This window comes from Solanum verrucosum, unplaced genomic scaffold (genome assembly GCF_900185275.1).
Source record: "Solanum verrucosum unplaced genomic scaffold, falcon-dt-bn FXZP01000098.1, whole genome shotgun sequence".
Classification (NCBI taxonomy): Eukaryota; Viridiplantae; Streptophyta; class Magnoliopsida; order Solanales; family Solanaceae; genus Solanum; species Solanum verrucosum.
This window is the reverse complement of record NW_026020320.1, coordinates 247,086-269,766: the sequence shown is the minus strand read 5'-3', so window position 1 is coordinate 269,766 and position 22,681 is coordinate 247,086. Positions and strand designations below refer to the sequence as shown.

The window sequence follows — 22,681 nt, the reverse complement described above, 5'->3', positions numbered from 1 at the left end:
TCGTGACATATTGCAAAGCTTTTGGCAGAACGACTGAAGAAGAGACGGACAACAAATGGCCATCATAAAAGGAAGGCAAATTATGGATGCAGCATATGAGTGTGTGGAGTCTAGACAAATAAACAAACAACATGGATTCTATGCTAGCTTGATATCCAAAATGCTTATGATCACTTGAACTTGGATTTTTTGATAATGATATAATGCAATGGATGGGCTTTGGCGCCAAGTGGATAAGATGGGTGAAATAATCCATTAGCAAAGTGAAGTTCTCAGTCCTAATAAATAGGAACCTCTGTCAATTTTTCTCCTCTCAAAGGGGACTGAACAAGGAGATCCCGTATCACCTTCCCTTTTCATCCTAGCCATGGAAAAAAGGTCCAAGTAACTTGATACAGACAACCAAAGAAAAAGATTGGGCCAGGGGGTTTCAGGTGGACAACAGAACCATAAACAACCTGGAGATAAATCATTTGCAGTATGCAGATGATACTCGAAGTCTTTTGTGGAGCAGCTACTGACCAGATGCTGATACTTAGGGTGATTTTCTTATTTTTAAAGTTGTCTCTGGTTTTAAATCAATTGGGGTAAGAGCTACATATACCCTATCAATGAAGTGATAGCGATGGACAATGTGGTAGCTCTTCCATGTGGAAGAGTAGGGGAACTACCTACTATTTACTTAGGAATGCCTTTGAGAGCCAAAAGCAAGTTAAAGGGGATACGAAATGGGGTAACAGAAAAGTGTGAGAAAAGGTTAACAAATTGGAGGAGTCGGTACCTTTCCTTTACATTGACCATGGTCAACAGTGTTCTGGATGTAATGCCTGCATACATGATGTCAGTCTTCCCAGCCCCTGACAATGTGATCAAGAGAATCGACATGCTAAGAAGAAACTTTTTTTGGCAAGGAAATGAAGACGAGAAAATTTCATTTGGTCAAATGGGAAGAGGCTATAAAAAGCAAGAAGAAAGGGGAAGTCGGGATCAAAACTATAAAGATGCAAAACAGAAGCCTAATGACGATGTGACTATGGAAATTTGTCACATGAGAAAAATTGTTGTGAAAGGAGGCCATCAATGCAAAGTATGAGATAGAGGATAAATGGATTAGCAAAATGGTGCCACCCCTTATGGTTGCAGTATAACTTATGGCTATTACTACTGCCTAGAGTAAATTTCAAGGTGGGGAATGGACTGCAAGCGTCATTCTAGGAGGACAAGTGGATAGATCAGAGACCTTTGAAGCAATTATTACCTGATCTACACCTACTAAGCTTTCAGCAACATGCCTCTGTTTCAAAAATGAGGACATGCCAGGGATGGAACCTTCACCTCAGGAGAAATCTAAATGACGAGGAGGTGGAAAGGATAGGTGCCCTCTACAACACTCTCCCCTTTCAACAATCTACCTGGGGAAGAAGATACTGCAATGTGAAAGTTATGCAACAAAGGAGTCTTCTCTGTAAATTCAGCATACGGTAATCTCACCACTTCAAACAATAGGATGGATCAGTGGCCTTGAAAGATGATATGGGGACTAAAATTTCTATATAAGGTCAACTGCTTCACTTGGTTGCTGACCAGAGAAGTAGAGAAGCAGTACCGACATGGGAAAACATGAAGAAGAGGAAGTACCAATTGTGCTCCAGATGTTATCTGTGTGAAGAACAAACAAAGAAATCATCTCTTTTTACACTGTAAATGTGTAGACCAGCTATGGAGATTATTCATGTGTTTTGAGGAAAATCACTTGGGTGAAACCAAGAAATATAGGAGTGTTGAAGTGTTGGATTAGAGTTCATAATGCTAAGGAAAAGGCGGAGAGATGGAAGATTGTCCCATATGGTGGACAGTGTGGAAAGAAAGAAATCCAAAGATGTTTTGAGGGCAAGCAGAGCAATTTATAGAATTTTAAGATGAATTGCCTAGCTTTGTATTACTTTGGTGTGAACAAAAAGTGTTAGGACAGACAAGATATTTTTAATGTTTTAGACTATCTGTAACAAAAAGTGCAAATAGGTTTCCTAGATTGTAACACTTTTGGAAGGGGACTACACTTTGATGTAGTATATCTATGGATATTGTTAAAGAATGACAAAAGTCTCACATTGGTGGTCAATGAAATGGGTGGACTCCTTATAAGGCTTGGGCAATCCTCCTCCCTTTGAGCTAGCTTTTGGGGTGTGAGTTAGGCCCAATACCTAATTTCACAGATATATACATGAAAAAGTTGCCATTTCCCAAAAAAAAAAAACATAGCAACAAAATCTTCAGATAATAGAAGAACGGGAAAATAAAACCTTAATATTGCTAAAGTACTGGAAATCTACGCAATTCACAAATTTGAGGAATAACCCAGACATAAAAGTTGTTATCCTTTATCACAAAGGCAGCAATACAAGAAGTTCAAATAGCAAACTTAGTGCCCTTGATTATTTTTGTAGAAACAATTTTACCCCGTTAATGGGAAGCTGAACTAGTTTACCGGCTTATTTTGAAGGATGGCTTAAAAAAATGGATGCTGCAAGTGTTAGAAGAAAGAGCTATACCAGCACACTATCCCGTTATGTGTAGAATTCCAAAGATGAAAATGCAATATGCATACTGCTCATGTATTCCTGATTCTGTGTTATTTAACTTAAAGCTACTAAAACAAAGGTATGAAAGCTATTTAACAGCCAGAACATACACATATATGCTAAATGGAACAATCAAATGAACGACGCCATTTCTCATGCTATGCATGTTCTATACCATTTGGTGCACTGGGAAACAGTTATGACCCCTAAGCATTGGGGTGGATTAGGAGTTACCAGTGTTCAGGGAAGCGTGAAGCGGAAAAAAGCGATAAGGCCCCGCTTCACGCTTTAAGCGATGAAGCGCTCACATACTCATTCTAGTATGTGAAGCGTATAAGGCTCGCATCGCTTCGCTTCATCGCTTTAAGCGATGAAGCGCTCGCTTTCCTGAACACTGGGAGTTACAAGTTTGAAGGTTTCAATAAAGCATTATTAGGGAAATGATTACGGTGAGTTGGGATGAGGAAGATGTTTTTTTGGTGAGAGATCATAGCAGAAAAATATGTGGTCTTGGAAGGGGGTTGGAGAACTAAAAGCGTCACCCGTGTCGGATTCTTCAAAAATACACTACTTTTGGAGAATCCCACACGCACCCGTGGACCTTTTTGAAGAGTCCGAACAACATAGTATGCCCTATAGATGTGGATTATGGAGGAATATTTTAAGGGGATTGGAGGAGTTTAGTGACAATGTGTCTTTTAAGGTAGAGGGATGGGTGGAAGGTATGTTTCTGGGAGCATAGGTGGTGTGGGGACAATATGCAAAGGTATCGTTCCCAGATATACTCAGAATTTCTTGCCAAAAGGAATCACAGTCCAAAGAGTTTGAAAGCTACAAGATGAAGTTTCTTGGGACCTGAGCTTTAAGGAGGAATTTTCAAGAGCAGGAGGTGACAAAAGTTGCAAAGCTTGAATGATTTACTTCACAAACAAAGTGTCCCACAAGGTAGCCATGACATATGGAGGTTGGGGAGGGCAACAATGGTATCTTCTCTGTCAAGACTTTTTATGAAAAGCTACTAATTTGGAAGGGGTTACTTTTCCACCTAATTCGGTTCCCTGAGGTACCAAGGAACGTGTGTTTCTTATTTGGCAAGCAAATTTTGTTGGTGTTTTCTCTGTAAGGAAATGTAGACCACGTCCTGATTCATTGTCGGGTTGCTTTCGAGGTTATGGTGGGAAATCCTATGTTTGGAATTTATTGTGTGATGCCAGGCATTGTGAAAGGATTGATATTTAGCTTGAAATACGGAAGAAGGAGAAGATGAAGGACTTGTAGTGTTGCCCCACTTGCACTGATGTGGGTTGTTTGGAGAAAAAGAAATAGGACAGCTTTTGAGGTGGAGATGACTTTTGTAAAGTTGAGAAGTAGTCTCTTACCCCTTATTTCTTTTTGGTGCACCCACGAGGTTCCTTGTTGTATAGAAGATTGGGTATCGGTCATCAAAAAAAAAATAAAGAAAATTGGGTGTCTTTCATAGAAAACCATCTCTTATTGTAGGTTTTCTATGTTTGGGGGTATACCTTGGGTTCCTTGCCATTTTAATGAAATTTATTCACCCTATCCCAGAAAAACATGCTCTATACCATTTGTCAATGTGAATTGACTCTCTGCTTTTTGGCGAATTGACTAGCACAGTTCACCCTCACCAAGGCAGATGGATGGAGGTCTTATTAACCATACTAGGTTTCCCAAGCTTGGACAGGTTTGGATGTACAAGTACTGCAGGAAGGATGTTGTGGTGCTTACTGTTGTGCCAAAAACTGCAGAATAATATATCCACTTGAAGAGAGTTTAAATAAAGGAAAAGATGCCAATTCAGGGGTAATCACAAGGCCAGGAACTCATACATAAAAAGATTAAACCTTCGACAGGTTAATATCATACTTATTCACTAGAAGCTATCAACAAATGCATACAACTCTTTCACCATGAATATGAAAGGTATATTTTCCTAACATGAAGAACTTTTCTTTTAAACGTAACAGATTCATAGATTCAGAAGCCCTCCCAAAACCCACGCATTATGATTAATCTGGACAAGCGAAGATTGCCAATTTACCCTCACTGTTCATCAGAGCACCTGTATACTCTCTAAAGACAACTACAACTTTAAAAAACTAACTTTTGAGAAAGGGCAGGCAGGAAATGGATACCGAAAGTTTTAGCACTTCAAACAGTTTTGCAAACTCAGCTTTCAGATGGACATGAAGGCTTTTCTGCTCATTGTACAGTATTCTCCCTTCTTCTGGCCTGACAGGTTTTGCCTCGTGCAACAGATGAGATGGAGACCTAGAAACATGCTCCCCACCAATATCATCATTTTCATGAGCACCTGGATCCAACTAAGAATTAGCAGCTGATATTTCTCAACATATTTATACAAATGAGACGACAAACTCTAACAGGAAATGTATTGAAAATAGCTTATTGAAGGGATACCTCCTTTGGAGGCTGCAACTTCACCTCTTCCAGGTGAGGGGTGACTGGGGATTGAATCCACACTATGATTTACAACCTTCCTGCGTTTCTTTCCTGCTTCATCATCACCATTAGGTGGATCTGGTGATTCATCAAAGTATTGAACTCTCTTTCTGTTCCTTGGGGTTGCTCTGCTTAAATTTCTCCACTCCGGATTTCTTCCTTCCAACAGCCCTCTCCAAAAAACTTGAGGTTCTACTCCGATTTTCAACTCCATTTTTTTCTCACCAAGCAGCGGGATATTAGCACTGTAAGTTCCCGTGCTCATTTGAACTTTTGAAATAATGGAATGGCATATGTCCTTGTTGTCAGAGCTTGTAGAAACTATTGCAGAAAACTCACTAATAACGTCATTTAAAAGCAACTGCCCTGATGAGTTATTTGAAATTGAGGTTGGAATGCCTCCAGAGTGGTACTCATCCAATCTACTGAACAAATTTGAGGCTCCCCACATAAGGGTGTTATTGGGGCTCCGACTTATGCTATGCAAGTTACTATCATGATTCAGGTCCTGTTTAGCAAGGACAAGGGCTCTTTCTTCTACAGTGAAACATGAATACAGTCGGAAAACACTGATATATTTAGACTGTGAATCTATGTATAACTTCTGGAGTTGTCTCAAATCATTTGCAGGATTTGTCTCACTGTCATATATAATAACACTATCAACTGACGGTAGTTTAATGCTCGGATTGCAAACACGGTTCTCTAGTAAAAGAACAAAGCGCGCACTTTCCTTGTTAAACCTGTGAAGTGAAGCTTGTTTCTTGGACATAACAACACCTGTCTCAACTCTTTCATAAGAATCTTCACCAAACCTTTGACGCAGAAAATCATCCAGAATATCACCAATAGATGCCCCCGAGCCAGAGCCAACAATAGACTGCATTCAAGGAGGAGGATTTTGACAATCAGGTGAAGAAATTGAAGAGAAAGTGACAAAAAACTTTCACAGAACTTCAGACATCATAATGATGCGTCCTTGTGTACGTCTATCAGTGTATATATGTATATATATATATATATATATATATAGAGAGAGAGAGAGAGAGGATGCTGGTGTCCTGATGTATGTTTGTCGGTGTGTGTGACACATATATTACGTACTGTTCCACTTCTTCCCATCTACCTAACCTTTGGCGGACACAGTTATGCCATACTTGAGTTGGTGGGAAGTAGAGGACTAGAGGTGCAGCCAACTGGCCTAAACACCATCCCCCCCCCCCCCCCCCAAAAAAAAAAACACAAAAAAAGTCACTAGTGCAATAAAGCAACCACTATGCTTGACGGTACACATGGGATGGATGCCCACTGACATGCCTGTTCAAGTATGATAAGAATATAAACTTTAGGTTTACACAACCTAAAAAGCTAACACATGAGGTGAGAATTGACCAAGACCACATACAGAAACAACGCCGCATCCCCTCAACTAATGAGGGACACTCTAACACAGCATACGCCTGAAGAACTGGGTCAAAAGATTCCCAAAATCATAAATGAAACAACAATCCAATTCTCCCAATCAATGTAGGACATCCTAAACAAAGTGGACTTGTTCTTATTTAGGCCAGAGAGATTTTCAGATGGCATGTCTAAGCTTATAGGCTAGTAAGAAGGTCATTAAAGATAGAATTAATCATAAAAAGATTCAAAAGAATCTAGCAGACAAATTTATAGGAGAAACAACTTGATGATTCATGAAATTGCACAAAGGAGGACAGTCTACATTTTTTTTCCATAGGTAATTTTAGTAAGTTATTAATAATACTTTAGCATCTAAAGACAAGTCCAGGCAGCAACCCTACAACTGCTTAAGGTACAACAACAAACCCGGTGTAATCCCACAAAGTGGGTTTAGGGAGGATAGAGTGTACGCAAACCATACCCTACCTCAAAGGTAGAGAGGTTGTTTACGATAGACTCTCGCCTCAAGAAAAAACAATAAATAGTAGTGAAAGTACAAGAAAGAAAAGATAGTGACAAAAGCAGTAGATAGTTACAGAATAGTATTACAACAAAATTCTACGATAGTAGAAGTACAAGAAACAGCACATAATAATAGAAACCAAAGCACAAAAAACTACAAGAGTAATAATATGACTACTAGTATGGACAAACAACAGGACAATGCACTCCTACCTAATAACCTTCTATCATAATCCGGTCTTCCACAACCTCCTATCTAAGGTCAAGGCCTCAGTAAGCTAAAACTGCACCATGCCCAATCTAATCACCTCTCCCCAAAACTTCCTCGGTCTACCTCTACCTTTTATGAACCATCCCACTGGAGCATCCGTGCATCTCCTCATCGCATGCCCAAACCATCTCAACCTCACTTCCAACATCTTGTCCTCCACTAAATTCACTCTCATCTTGTCTCAGATATCCTCATCACTAATCATATCTCTCCTAAAACTGCTTTAAGATAGTTGTTAGAATAGGAAAAGGATTTGTATATGCCATCGTATGTGGAAAAGAATTGTAATATAGTGTCTATAAAAAGGCTCAGTGTAATAGTGCAGATACACAATTCAATTAAAAAATTCCCCATTATTTCTAACATGATATCAGAGCCATTGTTGTGCAATATAGCAACAAATTCAGGAGAAAAATTGTCACTATTTTTCCTCTCCGGATAATACGCCGACATGTGTGTTGGAGTCTACGGGTCCTACGTGACCTCCTCACTCTTTAAAACAGTTGTCCAATCTAAGAGCTTCATTGTGCATCTCTAAAACCTGAGAGTACTCCAAAAGGATCTTCTCTTCACAAGCAATCACCATGGTCGATGTTTCACTCCAAAATGATATAATAAAGATTAAACATTTATCCTCAATCTTCAGCTTTTTTTGGACACTTCTTTCATCTCCTTTAACCTTCAATCTTGCCCATTTAAGGTGGTTTTTCATAGATGCTTCCCCCTTTGTTTCTAGCCACCTCCACACTGCACTCTGATTGCTTTGAAGATCCTATTTGTCCATAGATGAAGGGGAAATATCATGGCTCTGACCCATGTCCACTCTCTACCTCATCTAATTGTAAAACATCCAACTACCGCAGTCCACTATTCCAATGGAATCTTTAATTTATCCAACTCCATTCCCTTTTGGAGCACATGCTTCACCATGTATTTTGTTGGAAACTCAAATAAGAATTTATCATCCGCCATTTCATAAATGTTCACCCAAAAAGTATTCTTTCATGTTGATACGTCCATCCATCTTCTCATATTTGATAGTGTTGGTTTTTCTTTCATCTCTTTGTCAAAATGGCCAAACAAACATCTTCCTAACACTCCATTCTCAGCAGTTGTGTGCACTCCAGTACAATAATTTTGTTGTCACTAGCAATGTCGTCAAAGGCATGCTTAAGCCCTGAAGCAAGACTTAAAACATGTTGAGTGCTTCGCCTGGCTTAATATGAGCTTCAGTATTATCTTCAAGGTTCTATGGCATACTTTTCCTTGCGAATGAGCCTCTTCTAAAAAGGTGACAATTAATAATTGATATTTCACTTTATCAAAAATTGAATTTTTTTGCTCATATATTTGTCATTAATGCTTACTATTATTAGTCTTGGTCTTTCACTAAACATATATATTTGTATTCTTTTGGCCTTTGCCTCTTTTCATTAAAGCCCATGTTTTATTTAGCCCCATTGCGCTTAAAGCCCTAACGGACCTTAGAGCTATTTTGCGCTTAAAGCCCTAACAGACCTTAGAGCTATTTTGCGCTTTTTGCTTTTGATAACATTGGTCACTGTAATAAGGTTGACTCCTTCGACTTCCATTTACTGGTTCTCCATTAACTGGTTATGATAGTTTTAGAATATGGAATTTTTGGATCTGAGTCTTCTTTTATGAACCTACTAATCTTAAATGTGATGTCCCTCCAACCAACATTAAAAGTAACTTCTGGGATAATGACAGATTTGTTGTCACCTTGTACAGCTACAATGCTTATAATCTGGCAAACTTGTTTTTACTTGAGTAGAAAAATAGAGCATGCTCCTCTTTTATTTTACATCTTCTTGTCTGTGCTTCATTATCCTTGAAGCTTCCAGTAAGACTAGCATATCTACCCCATGGTTTTTCTGTTGAATGTAGTTCTGTGCATCAGATTACGGCTGTGCTCCACCCAATCGAACCAAACTTGCGACCTTGAGTTAAGTCTAGTGATGTCATAAGAATCAAACCCCACCGCAAAGTACATTCTATTTTCCCCCATCTGATATCTTGCCTGTGCAGGTACACCGGAGAGCCCTCAGTGCTCCCAGAATGTGCACCTAGAAACTAGACAGTGATATTTCCCTACCTTGAGTTATGTGACAGCATTTTCCAGAGGAGGGAGACACCCAGTTTTCTGGCAACAAGTTGCTTTTCATGGTACTGATCTTAAAATGCTTTAAATTGCTTTCAACAATCCAGCAATGATGATAACATAGTGAAAACTTTTAAAAGTCAATTGAGTTTACAATTTCGAGAATATTTCATGTTAGAAGTGCCTGTCATATTTTGAATTTGATAGTTCAAACAATCCTTAAATATTCGAAGTGCCAAATGCAAATGTCAGAAACACAATTATATTTGTAGTTGATACTATTTTTAGACGACTAAACCTTAAGAGAGACTGTAAGGAGCAGAAATTATGAGTATGCACAACTTCCATAGATACTCTAGCCAAGTGAAACTCAATTTGTTCAATGTTAGACAAAACAATAACATTTAAGTTACTCCTGACACATACAACACATTAGTTTAGTCAGACGATGACACATTAAAAGATAGTAATTAGGAAATATTAGAGCAATTTTACATTATTATGTAAAACTTTTCTAGCTTTATTATTCTACTATAAATACTACTCCATTTGCCCCATTTTATGTGACAAACTTTCCTCTTAGCCGGTCACAAAAAGAATGACACTTTTTTCTATCTAGAAACTATTAAAAATTAGCATCCCAGTTTTACCCTTAAAGACATTACTATTTGGGGCCACTTGATATAAAATAAAAGCTTGGCAAACGACTGAGCCCTGGAACCACATTTGTTGATATTACTACTATTAATAAGAGTGAATGTGAGGGGCTTCCCGTTTATGGGAATTGACAGAAAAGTCCTAAGAGGCTATTTTGTAATTTCACATGAAAGAAGTAATTCAATTGGTTAGTTAAAGGAGTAGTGTGGCTGCGTTTCAACTTTTTGTATCTATTGGACTAATTTGTCCCTTAAAAATACAAATAATTCGTACAACTTTCTTAAAACATGGGGCCCACTTAAATTTAGCTTAGTTGTATTTCTTATTACCACATGGCTGCTTTGGTGACTGACATATACTAGGATTAAATCTTTCTTTCAATACTTTTCTCACATTAATTTCTCTCAGCACTCAATTAGTGGATCTCTAGTAGAATTAATTAGAGTACTGTTTACTTAATAATACACATAACGAGCAATAAGAGGAAGCTTTCGTTGGTCTGTTCTTTTAAGGGTATGTTGCTAAACCATCAACACTGAAAGGTAGCTCTACCAATAATTATGAAGAAAGCATATTAATGGATCTTCAAAAATCAGAAAGAGGTAATTAAACCTAAAATATTATAAAGACATCTAAAAAAATTGGTTGAAGCTCAAAATCTATTAGTGCCACATAAATTGGGATAGAGGAAATAACATATATTATTAAAAATAACATAAACAGTACTACAAATCACAATAATTAACAACTTCAAAATTTAAAGGACATATAAAAAATTTGATTGACTTTCAAAATTCTACCCATGTCACATAGATTGGGATAGAAAAAGTAACATATATTACTTGAAAATGACATAAAATGTACTATAACTCTTTATAATTAAATAACTTCAAAATCTGAAAGACATACACAAAATTTGCTTGGCTTTCGAAATTCTATCAATGTCACATATATTGGGACAAAGAGAGTAACATATATTATTGAAAATTACATAAAGTATTATAAATCACAATAATTAGCAACTTAATATTTAAAGGAGTTACTGAGGCCTTGTACAGCTGGGAGGAGGCAGGTGCCCTTGCAAAAGACAGAACTAGATGGAGAATTATCCCTGCTTCAATATGGTGGGCAATCTGGAAAGAAAGGAATTCCAGATGTTTTGAAGGCATAGAAAATAGTGTGCAGGATGTTAAACTAAACTGCATTTTGTTGTTATGTTTTTGGTGTAATCAATTATACTCAAATGACACTGCCTCTATAGTTGATGTTTTAGACTCAATATAGAAATAGAGTAGGAGTGTCTAGAGTGCATTTGTATATAAGGTTTGAGTACAACCCATGACGTTGCCATTTTCAAAAAAAAATATTTAAAGGACATACAAAAAATTTGTTTGACTCTTAAAATTCTATTAATGTCATATAAATTGAAATAAAGAAATAACATATGGTGGGCCCGTGCTAGCACGGGCTACCGTAACTAGTGTATATGAATAGATAGATAGTGATTCTTCCTCTGGATGACGAGAGACGGAAGAAGAATCCGCTTTTATTGGATTACCCAATTCAAAGGCATTACTAGGAAAGAAAAAATGAAACGATATGTGTAACTTTCACCACCGTGCATTTAATTACTGGTTGTAAGGGAATTTTGGTACTTTGCATATATTAGCTTAGGTGTCAAAAGTCTCCATTTATTTCTTGAACTCCATGTCCAATCAAACAGAGTATATTGCTTCATTTAGCTGAAAGTTCATTGTTTTATAGTTTTAAGATTCATAAGTCAATTGGACTGGCTATTCCTGTGATGAAAGAAGATATTCAAAAATACTTTCATCTTATTCCTGACATTTGTCAAATAGATATTTTATCAAATCGTCATGAAATTAGGTAAAGCAGAACAATTTACTGAATTATTTTATACACATCTAGAAGTTGGTGATGAATTTGAATAAAATGTTACTGTTGCTAAAGATAATATCTCTAGATGTGCCCATATTACTTATGAATGGTTTCAACAATTTACTTATGATAACATGATTTAGTAAACATAACTTAACACAAAAGGTAAGGCATATGAAAATTTTAAAAAAGAAATCGTGTTTAATTACCAGGCCCAGTACAGCCTGCTTAAAATGGTTCAGAGGTTCAACTTTTGAGCCGGGACCATTAAATATTTTAGCAGGATGAACCCACAGCTGACCCTAAAGACAGTTAACAGGACCAGCCCATGACCTGCAGTTCAGAAAATAAATGGGCTGCGTTGGCCTTTGTCTGGATTGTGTATAATTCACATAAGTCTAGCCTATGTGGTTCTTGTACAAATTTTATTTTGTTATTCATATCCCTTCAATTCCGTCTCTCAATATGTTCAAGCAACTGTCTTTAAATGGTTGTGAGATGCTATAGACAAGATGAGTCTATCTTACTTGATCCATTCTATATAGGCACTCAAATATGACTCCATGAATAAATAGTTAGTTCTAAGACAGTACCGGAAATACATACCTGAAAAAGGACAACCACTCTATGTTGTCGGAGTCTCATCTCTGCGAGCATCTTGTCAAGGAATTGTAGTTTTCCACTTGCTTTTATTCCTACTTCCAGCATTTCAGCAGGAGAAAGCCCTTTATTGAAGGGTTGCAGCAAAGGATCCAGAATATATGGATGATCACAACACTACAAACAAAAGCAAGCACATATAATTCAGAGAACTATCAATATAGCAGTGGCTTTCATTGACTTCTGACAACGAGAATGAACATTAAAAGTTAATATTGTCTATGGCAATGGAACACCAACAGTTCAACGTAAATCGTAATTCCAAAACAGTGCTTTCACTTTCATTGTGCCACTAAGCTAGTTTTTTTATGACACTAGTGTCCAAGCATGTTTACATGCACCTCGACTATTCCACTGGATACCTGCTACCTTCCACCAGCACAGGTACCAGGTAACTCTGCCTTCTGCCTTCCGGGATTACACAGATGGAAAAAAATCACCTAGTACTATTTGCCTCCTCCACTGTAGTTTGAACCTAAGACCTCATGATTCTCCTCCCACTTCATTGACCACTACGCGTCACCCTTGGCTGCCACTAAGCTAGTTAGTTAATTATCGTCAAGATAAATGTTTTTGTTCAGAAGCTCTCTTTTTCTCAATGTTCAATGCCGCAAGAACCAATCACCTTTGCCATCTCGAAGAGAAAACAGAACAGAGAAAAAGGGTAACAACACTTCTATCATCCATAAATGCAAAAATGTCAAATGAAATGACACACCTAACCTTTCGCACAGAGAGAAGAATATCTCGGAGAGTCCCAACAGGATCACTTTTAGTGAAAGTGCGAAGAGCAGTAGAATTTGTGAGTAATGTAGCACAATACTGCTCAAGCTGCAAGTCAGAAATCTGAACAGGAACCCAATACTCCACGAACTTGGAAGATTCAGGCTTGCTGCAAGGTGCAGTGACCTTTGTGACTCTCTTCATTTTTCCAAGATGGTCATTGAAGTCAGATTCCAGGCCACCAGTCTTGTCCAGACCAATTTTACATTCGAGCAACGTGAGTAGATTAAGGTACTCAGATGAGGTGATCTGTTAAAAATAGAGGGTCTTATAAGGATGATGTGTTAAATGAAAGCAGTTATACTAAGGAAAAAGGCAAGATATGGAAGATACCTTCTTTGGACCATTGAAAAGAAGCACCCTTACGCCAGTAGCAAGCAGTTTAATTTGCTCCACACGACCAGAAATTCCTACATTTTGGCAGTCATCAATAATAGTCACTTCCCAACTCAAGCCGCTCAATATTTCTACATCCTGCAGAAATAAGAGAGAATAAGAAGCACAGCTACAGAACTTTGAAGCAGTAAGAACTTTCGAATATTTGGGTAAACAGAAGAATACACTTTCATTCTTTGGGGAATCAAATGAAAACCAAATCAGAAAAGAGAAACTTTAGGGCGGAATTCGAAACATCATCTGTGAATGATTTCTGCAAGTTTCATTTTCTGGCCCAGACCTAGGAAGTTCATCAGTCATCAGGAAATATAGTTTCCTTTTTCTTTAAAGTAAAGGCCATCAGGACTACAGTTACAAGTTGCAACTAAATAATTAGATGAAACTCAAAGCACAAAATGTTTGTGGGACAACTGGAAAAGATTAAACAGCATTTTACAAGTTTCACCTCCTCTCCTAAGACTATATTCTAACAAACTCTTCAATCTCTGTCTCTATGATGTATGTCATCCCTAACTTACAGGTTGTGTATATAGTTTATACCAGCTTATCCATCAACATACTTCAGGGAAAACCAGAGGCCCAGCATCTCCCAGGACTTGATCCACTCGCTCAATCCACTTCAAGTACAGACAGCTCAGCAACCACATGATAGTGTAAGAACAACCATCCATAGCCTACTGCTAGACCCAACAGTTTTCTACCACCACCACCCCCCCCCCTCCACCACCACCCACCCACCCACCACACACACAAAAACCCCAAACAAGAAGAGGAAATAGTTGCAAAGGGGGCAACGCCCCAATTTACAATGCATAAGAAGTGGAACCTCCCTTGACAAACTAATGAAACTTAGGATGGCTTAGAATGACTACTATATTCTTGTTAAACCAGTGAAAATCCACACCAAAAGGTTCTAAAAAGATCTACCAAGGATTTCTTGTCAATAAGTTCACAGCATGAAGCATAGAACAACACTTGAATTAGGATCTTGGAATATATTTAAGATGAGAAAAGGCTAAGTAGCCCAAAATACAGAATAAAGGACTACTCTAGGTGCAGAGAGGAGGAAGAACTATTACCTAAGGGTGCTTGTTCTTGAACTTTTCCCTTATCATAAATCATGAGTATCAGAGAGTAATGTTTGGCCTCTCAACTAAGTCAAAAATACACTGAAAACCCAATTGAATAATGGTATTAAAAACTAAGGCTATAATATTACAAGGGAATAAGCAAAACATAACTTTTAGGAACTATTTATAATCTAAAGTCACACACCAAAGGATAGAATGACAACATTCCAAGTTTCTTTTACATAGAGAAGAAAAATTGAACTGTTTGGCACCAAAAGAATTCAATGCAATACAAGGGTACTACGGCAGAAAAACTTTTCAAACTGAACAACACCAGCATACCCAGTGAAATCCCACAAAGTGAGGTCTGGGAGGGTAGAGTGTGTGCAATCCTTACCACTACCTCTCTGAGCTAGAGAGGCTGTTTCGGAAAGACCCTCGGCTCAAGCAAATCAAAGCAGTAATTAACCCAAAAAAAGGAAGTGGAGACAAACATGACAACTAATAGTAAAGCAATGCGCCTTTTCAAACTGAAGCATTACCTTTATCACAAAAACAAAAAACATTTAGGTTACTCAAAACGAAGATTTGCCAACTCAGAGAGATCCCAAAACTGAATTGGAAGTAACTAGCTTGCTGACTAATTCCTACATAACTTTAACTTAACTATCAACCAAAATCATAACAAAGTCTAAATAAAAAAAAAAAATTAAAAGTTGCTTGGATACTAAGGGTGACCTTTGAGTTCAAAGGCAGCAACGAATGTTAAAAAGTACAAGAAAGCTTGCACGAGAAAGAAACCCAGAGACACTAGAAACACCAAAGCTCCATTTGCATTAACACAACTAACAGTTAATACACATATTCTTTTGATTATATTTTTATAAAGTTAAGATCTTAATATTAATCCCAAGGATTATAGAGGTAGCTCTCTACTTCAAGTACCACATTTACATAATGACAGATTGGGAGGAATAGGTAAGAAAGAAACTGCATTTCTTCATTAACATATACTTGCTCATTATTTTGCCTTTTCTTTCTTCTTTTTTTTTTATCAAGTACAGATTGTTTTATTTCTTTTACATCATCACAAACTAACCCCAAATATTAGGTGAAATCCTATTCTTTGAAAACAAATAGTCATGTCTTATCCACAAAGCAGCATATAGAAGTGTTAGTGAAATTTTATAACTTCGCTTGGGATTTAAAAGTTGCTTCCAGATAAAATTTAATGGTGAAATTAGCCAAAGGAGGAATTTATTCAGAATCACAAGAATCATGCAAGTGCACAAGCTTTTAGGAGATAGTTATAACTTTTTTGAGGAGAAGCATGTCTGCATGAATACAGGTCAATTTCCAATAGCTTCCAGCTCTCATCCTCTGAGAAACATGAATCCTCAAGAAATTGGGAACTAAAACTAACGACCAACTAAATAGGATATAATAGAAGAGTTAAACAAAGAACATTTCATAAAATGATACAACCTTCAGTGGAATATCCAATAGACCTGATGAAAACATCATCGCAAGCTACTAGTTAGGAATCTTGGCGCTGATTATATCTGTCAAGGTCCTAATATATAAAATTAAATCCAAAATAATCTATTTTAAGCCGTACCTCAATGAAGGCTTCCAGAGATGATAAAAGTATTTGAAGCATCATGAAACCACCTTCATCATAGAACTCCAATGACTTGATTCTCCTTCTAGAATCTCTACTTCCACTGTACACTACAACATCAATACTTGGTGCCAATCGTGTAAATTCAGCTTCCCACTGGGGAAGCGAACTTGAAGTTGTGACAATAAGAAAAGGACAGCAGACATCAGACAAAGATAGAATAAACAAAACCATCTTCATTATACGATCCTGCAAAAAATATTATCATATTAGTCAAACCATATCTTATGCGCCCATAAATGATCATTTCAGGTTATTGTCTTAAACTCGAGAACTGAGCAATTGTTTTGTTTGTTGTATTAATTATACATGGATTGTTTGAATAGAGATTATTTACATGGGGATTATGTTATCGATGCATTTGTCAGAAAACAATATAACAGACGCAAGAATGATTAATATTTCTGAATTATTGTTTTAGCTGTTATAGTTGAACAGAACTTCCCTGAGTGGATTAGGATTCCAATTATTTTAGTTTTATAGGACTTTTATAATTTCAAATTTATTAGGACGCTTTCTATTGTAAGCCTCTATTTAAGAGAGCTGACATTATTAATAAAATAAGTTGGATTTTATCAAGTTTTAGAGATTCGGAACTTTCTCAAACAAGTTCCTAGGTCTGCAATTCCCCGAATGAATTGCAAATTTCAGCAATCATAGGCAAGTCAAGGAACAAGAACAAGGGCTTAGACCTGACTGTTAGGCCTGACTTTTCAGTTAATCGTCCAGCAACTCGATCCAAAACTAGGGACCTTAACAAATTGGTATCAGAGATTGTCACCATGGACGATAATACGGTAGAAGCAAAGTTGTGAAATCTGTTACACGAAGCCCAAACTCAAACTGAAGCAAAAGTAGCAACTTCAAAAGCAAGGATGGATGCCAAATTCTAGCAACTATCGCAGCAAATTGAAACCTTAATCCACACCACGGCACATGCGAAGGGAGTTGAAGTTGGAGACAATAGCGCTGCTTCTGTCCAACGAATTGGCAAGGCAGGTGAACAACTAGAGGTGCGTCTTGGGAGGAAGAAACAACAACAATATTTTGGTACTTATGACAACAACGGAGGAAGAGGTATTGTTCCCAGATACACTAAATTAGATTTTCCTACTTATGATGGCAGTGAAGATCCTCTGATTTGGCTTCACCATTGTGATAAATTCTTCACTAACCAGCACACAAACAACCAACAAAAAGAAGGTTTAGCTGCTTTTCACATGGTAGGGGAGGCGCAATTGTGGGTTTATCAACTAGAATAAGAGGAACCCAATTTAACATGGGGGGTCTTCAAGGAATATTGTACTTTCCGTTTTGGCCCACCAATGAAAAGCAATCCATTAGGAGAATTGATCAACTTGAAACAACTAGTTCAGTTGAAGACTATCAGAGGAACTTCCAAAAAATTTTGGCTCATGCATCATCTGTACGTATAGATCAACAAGTAAATACATTCACAGCAAGGTTAGTTTATTTTATTCATCAAGATGTGGAATTGCACAACCCATCTAACCAAGTACAAGCAATGAGTCTAGCGAGAGCATTTGAGAAGAAATCCAAATTTATTCTAGCACACAAAGGGGCTATGGTTCAACCTCAAACATTAGTGCAATGGCTTCCACTACACCAGTAACTCTGAGTCCTATGATAGGTGCTTCTAATCCTTTTGTGAAAAAGTTGACTCGCGCCAAGATGGCTGTCCAATGTACAAAGAGATTGTGCTACAACTGTGATGATCCTTATGTTCAAGGCCATCGGTGCAAAAAAGTTATTTTGGTTGGAAGTAGAGGATGGGGAATCTGAAGAAGTACCAACGGACCGTGGAGAGCCTGCCATCTCACTCCATGCTATCACAGCCAAACAACATGCAAATACTATGCAGTTGCAAGTTGTAATCGATAAGAAGTTGTTGCTTAGCTTAGTAGATTCGGACAGTACACAATTTTATTAGCTCAACGGCGGCCCAACGTTTAAACTTGCCTATCCAACAGCGAAGAAATCTCAATGTATCAGTGGCAAATGGAGAGAAGATTTTCAATTTGGGCATTTGCACAGCAATGCAATTTTGTGTAGTTAAATCATTCCTTCTGTGTTGATTTATATGTGATTCCTTTGGATGCTTTTGATATTGTCCTAGGTATCAAGTAGTTGCAAACACTAGGGCCTACTCTGTGGGACTTTGCATTATTGACCATGAGCTTTCACGTAAAGGGGAAGCAGATCATTTTACATGGACAACAACAACTATATCAACCACAACTACATCTTTTGCAGGATTCTAAGCAAGGTGAGTTCGAGAAGATGTTAGCTGAATTCAAGGAGCTATTCCAAGAACCTGTAGATCTGCCTCCATTATGGTCCTGTGACCATAGCATATGTTTGCTGCCAAGAACTAGTATGGTGGTAGTTCGGCCCTATCCTACCCTCACTTTCAGAAAGATAAGATTGAGAAACAATGTAATCAGATGCTTCAGCAAGGCATTATTCAACCCAGCCGTTCTCCATTCTCATCACCTATACTACTAGTCCGGAAACATGATAAAACATGGCTCTTTTGTGTGGATTATAGGGAGTTAAATGACAAAACGGTAAAAGACAAATTCCATATTCCAGTAGTAGAGGAATTACTTGAAGAATTGCATGGAACAAGATTTTTCATCAAGCCTGATCTTCGCTCTGGTTATCATCAAGTCCACATGGAATCTACGGATGTTGAGAGGACGATTTTCAGAACACATCATGGTCATTTTGAGTTCCTTGTCATTCCATTCGGATTGACTAATGCTCCTTCAACCTTTCAAGCATTGATGAATGAAGTAATTCGAAAGTATCTACATCAATTTGTACTTGTATTTTTTTTATGACATCCTTATGCATAACAAGACCTGGAAGGATTATTTGTCACACATACGAATCACCTTTGGGTTGTTGCAAGCTCATCGCCTTTATTTAAAAAGATCCAAATGTTCCTTTAGCACAAATCAAGTAGCTTATCTTGGCCACATAATCTCAAACATAGGTGTGTCAGCTGATGTTAGCAAAATTGAAGTCGTGGTGGACTGGCCTCAACCGCGATCAACAACAACATTGCTTGGATTCTTAGGATTAACAGGATATTACCGTAAATTCATCCTGAATTACGGTTTAATTGTTGCCCCCATAACAAGTATGCTTAAGCGGAATTCTTTTAAGTGGAGTGATGATGCACTTGCTTCTTTTGAAACTCTTAAAAAGGCATTGGTTGTTGACTCTGTGTTACCATTACCAAACTTTGAAGAAGTATTTGTTGTTGAGTGTATTGCTTCGGGTGTTAGAATAGGAGCAATCCTTCCACAGCAAGTAGCCAAGTACATCCAATTGCTTTTTTAAGTCGTAAGTTAGTAGACCGACACATGAAACTTCCAACATTTGAACATGAATTGATAGGCTTGGCAAAGGCAGTTCAACATTGGAGGCTTCAACTCTTAGGTCAAGCCTTTCTAATTCGAACAAATCACTACAGCCTTAAATACTTGTTAAATCAACGGCTTACTACTCCTCAACAACAATGGCTTAGCAAGTTGACGGGGTTTGATTTTCGGGTGGAATACAAGGTCGGGAGATTGAATACTGCTGCAGATGCATTATCACGGCGAGAAGAGGTTGAAGATATGTTATTTGTTATTTATCAGCCGAAAGTTCGGTCAGAAATCAAGTTCTTCAGGAACTTCAATTTGAACAGGGAGAGATGGATGACAATTGGGCTTTTCGAGAGGGGTTGTTGTTCTTCAAAGATAGGGTCTATCTCGTGCCAAACCCACCATTGGTATCTTCTGTCTTGTCTGGGATACATGATAGCAAACATGAAGGTGTTCAGAAGACTGCTAGTTCCACCTCCTATCCCGTCTAACTATTCTTCATCTACAATCCGTTCCAGCCAGATCGTTTCCACTTTCTCCTCTCTTTTCTTTTCACTTCTAGGTTCTCGGTCAGATCTGCACAAGTACCCAAATTTTCCGACAGCCATCAGAGGTCATGAGAGGAAGATGTGTCGGTGATAGGAGGCGGCGGTGGCAGCATGTGGCGACATCTATGACGTAGATTCCAAGTTCTATCTTTCTTGAGTTGGTTTCCTTTGCTCACCTATTAATTTTCTTGTTCTTCTCTAGTTTTAAGTAATTAAGTTGCTCTAGTTAAAGCTCTGTATTTTCTTGCTTGTCTATACTTCGGGGTGGCAAAATCATGACCTGCACAACCCGTTTAGGTTTGGGCAGGTTAATGACCTGCTTATTTTATCAACTCAACTCATTCAAACCCACTTCATTTAGGGAGCAAGTGGTAGAGGTTAGGAGGGTTAATGATAGGATGATGGTCATTAAGCTAGTTGTGGGAGGGCTGACTTTAAACATGGTTAGGGCATATGCACCACAGGTTTGGACAAGGTCAAAATGCATTTCTGGGAGGAATTGGACAAGGTTGTGAGAGGCATCGCGCACACCAAGAAGCTATTTCTAGGTGAAGATTTTAATGGTCACATAGGGACCACTTCAAGGGCTATGATGTTGTACAAGGCAGCTTCGTCTCTGGGGATAGAAATGAAGGAGGAGCTCTACCGTTAAAGCTCTCCATTTGGTCATAGCTACTCGTGCTTCCAAAAGAGGGAGGAGGACTTGGTAACCTACTGTAGTGTGGTGGCTAAGACTTAAATGGATTACCTACTCCTTAGTAAGAGTGATAGATTTATGCAAGGACTGCAAGGTTATCCCAAGAAAGAATCTTACAACCCAACATAAGCTCGTAGTTATGGTTTTGAATATTGACGGAGGAGGGACTCTTTATGACCAGCCAAGGATCAAATGGGAAGACTTGACTAATGCCAAAGGCAGGGAACTTGGGGAGAGGTTGGTTGCTATGGGGGCTTAGGAGTAGCGGGGACGCAAATAGTATGTGGACTGCATCAAGGAAGCTACTAGAGAGGTGATAGGGGTCTCAAAGGGTAAAGTAGGTGGACATAAATGGGAGTAGTAGTGGAATGGGAGGTCCAAGAAAAAGTGGAAGCTAAGAAGGTTGCGTAAATGGCATTATTAGAAAGCTTAGACAAGGAGGACAAGCGGAAGAATAGGAAGAAGTATAAAAAGGTGGAGAAGAAAGCAAAGCTAGTGGTTACAACGGCTAAGGGCAAAGACGGGCAAAAAATTTTACAGTAGGTTACCAACTTTTGAGCACTTGTATGAAGAGCTTAAGGGCAAAGACAGGGATAAAAATTTACATAGGCAGACCAAGTCAAGTCCATGATGTGGACCAAATAAAGTTTATCAAGGACGAGAATGGAGAAATACTGGTGGAAAAGGCATACATGAGACGGTTTAGGGTTAAGGATGAAGTAGGTTTGGAGTGGCTAACTGGGTTGTTGAATACCATATTCATCCATATGTTGTTGCTATTGCATATAAAATAATACATATATTCCCATATAACTTATACATGTATTAACTATACAACATTTGGTCTTCAGTATTAAATTCGGCACAACGTATACAATTTATGTTCCAGGAAATCAAGCATGGTATAAAGCAACACTGATTTATATACCAAGATTAACTTTTGCTTGTACCTCAAATCAAATCACCCCTTATTATCAACAAATACAAGCTAGTAGAAATATCGAAAAGGACTTTTCAATTAACAACGAACAAAGAGATTAATTATATATTTGTGAAGTAATACTACAATTATAGGTTTGCACACATAACTTTGAAGCCATTTGATTTTGATGTGGATGGTATGTCAAAACATTCAAAGAGGATGGAGAAAGAAGAGAATGACTAGCAACTCTTCCAGAAACAAACAAGAAAAAAATGGAGGAAAGTTTCTCATGTTTAATCAAAAATAAAGGATTTAAGGGAAGTGGACATGGAACAGAGCTATGGGTTTACCGATTCATCTCTGGACAAAAAAAGTCTTCAAAGCCTTAAGATATCCCTGTGGCATATGGGTGGAAACAAAAGAGTAAACTTTTCCAAAGAATCATCTAAAATGGTGAGAATTAAAACTAAAGGAGATGGTGGGGAAGTCCGGAAGGAGATAACCATTGCAAACACAGGTCTAGTTTTCACTGTACCCATTTGGTGTGAAACCCCGACGAGGGTGTTCTCCGGAAAAAAAGCAAAG

The 22,681-nt window shown here is 38.0% G+C and overlaps 1 protein-coding gene across 8 annotated transcripts in view; it reads right to left on the bottom strand.

Moving 5' to 3' along the window:
* LOC125835363 (helicase protein MOM1-like) overlaps positions 1-22,681 on the bottom strand; it is a 58,803-nt gene that overhangs the window by 12,495 nt on the left and 23,627 nt on the right. For 7 of the 8 annotated variants that reach the window (XM_049514480.1, XM_049514482.1, XM_049514484.1 and 4 more), the window contains 6 exons: positions 16,469-16,720; positions 13,718-13,858; positions 13,325-13,633; positions 12,548-12,718; positions 5,025-5,946; positions 4,739-4,917 (listed from right to left, as the gene is read on the bottom strand). In XM_049514480.1, the coding sequence (XP_049370437.1) occupies positions 4,739-4,917; positions 5,025-5,946; positions 12,548-12,718; positions 13,325-13,633; positions 13,718-13,858; positions 16,469-16,720 (1,974 nt within the window). The remainder of the gene's footprint in view (positions 1-4,738; positions 4,918-5,024; positions 5,947-12,547; positions 12,719-13,324; positions 13,634-13,717; positions 13,859-16,468; positions 16,721-22,681) is intronic. The other variant, XM_049514483.1, reaches the window with a different exon arrangement.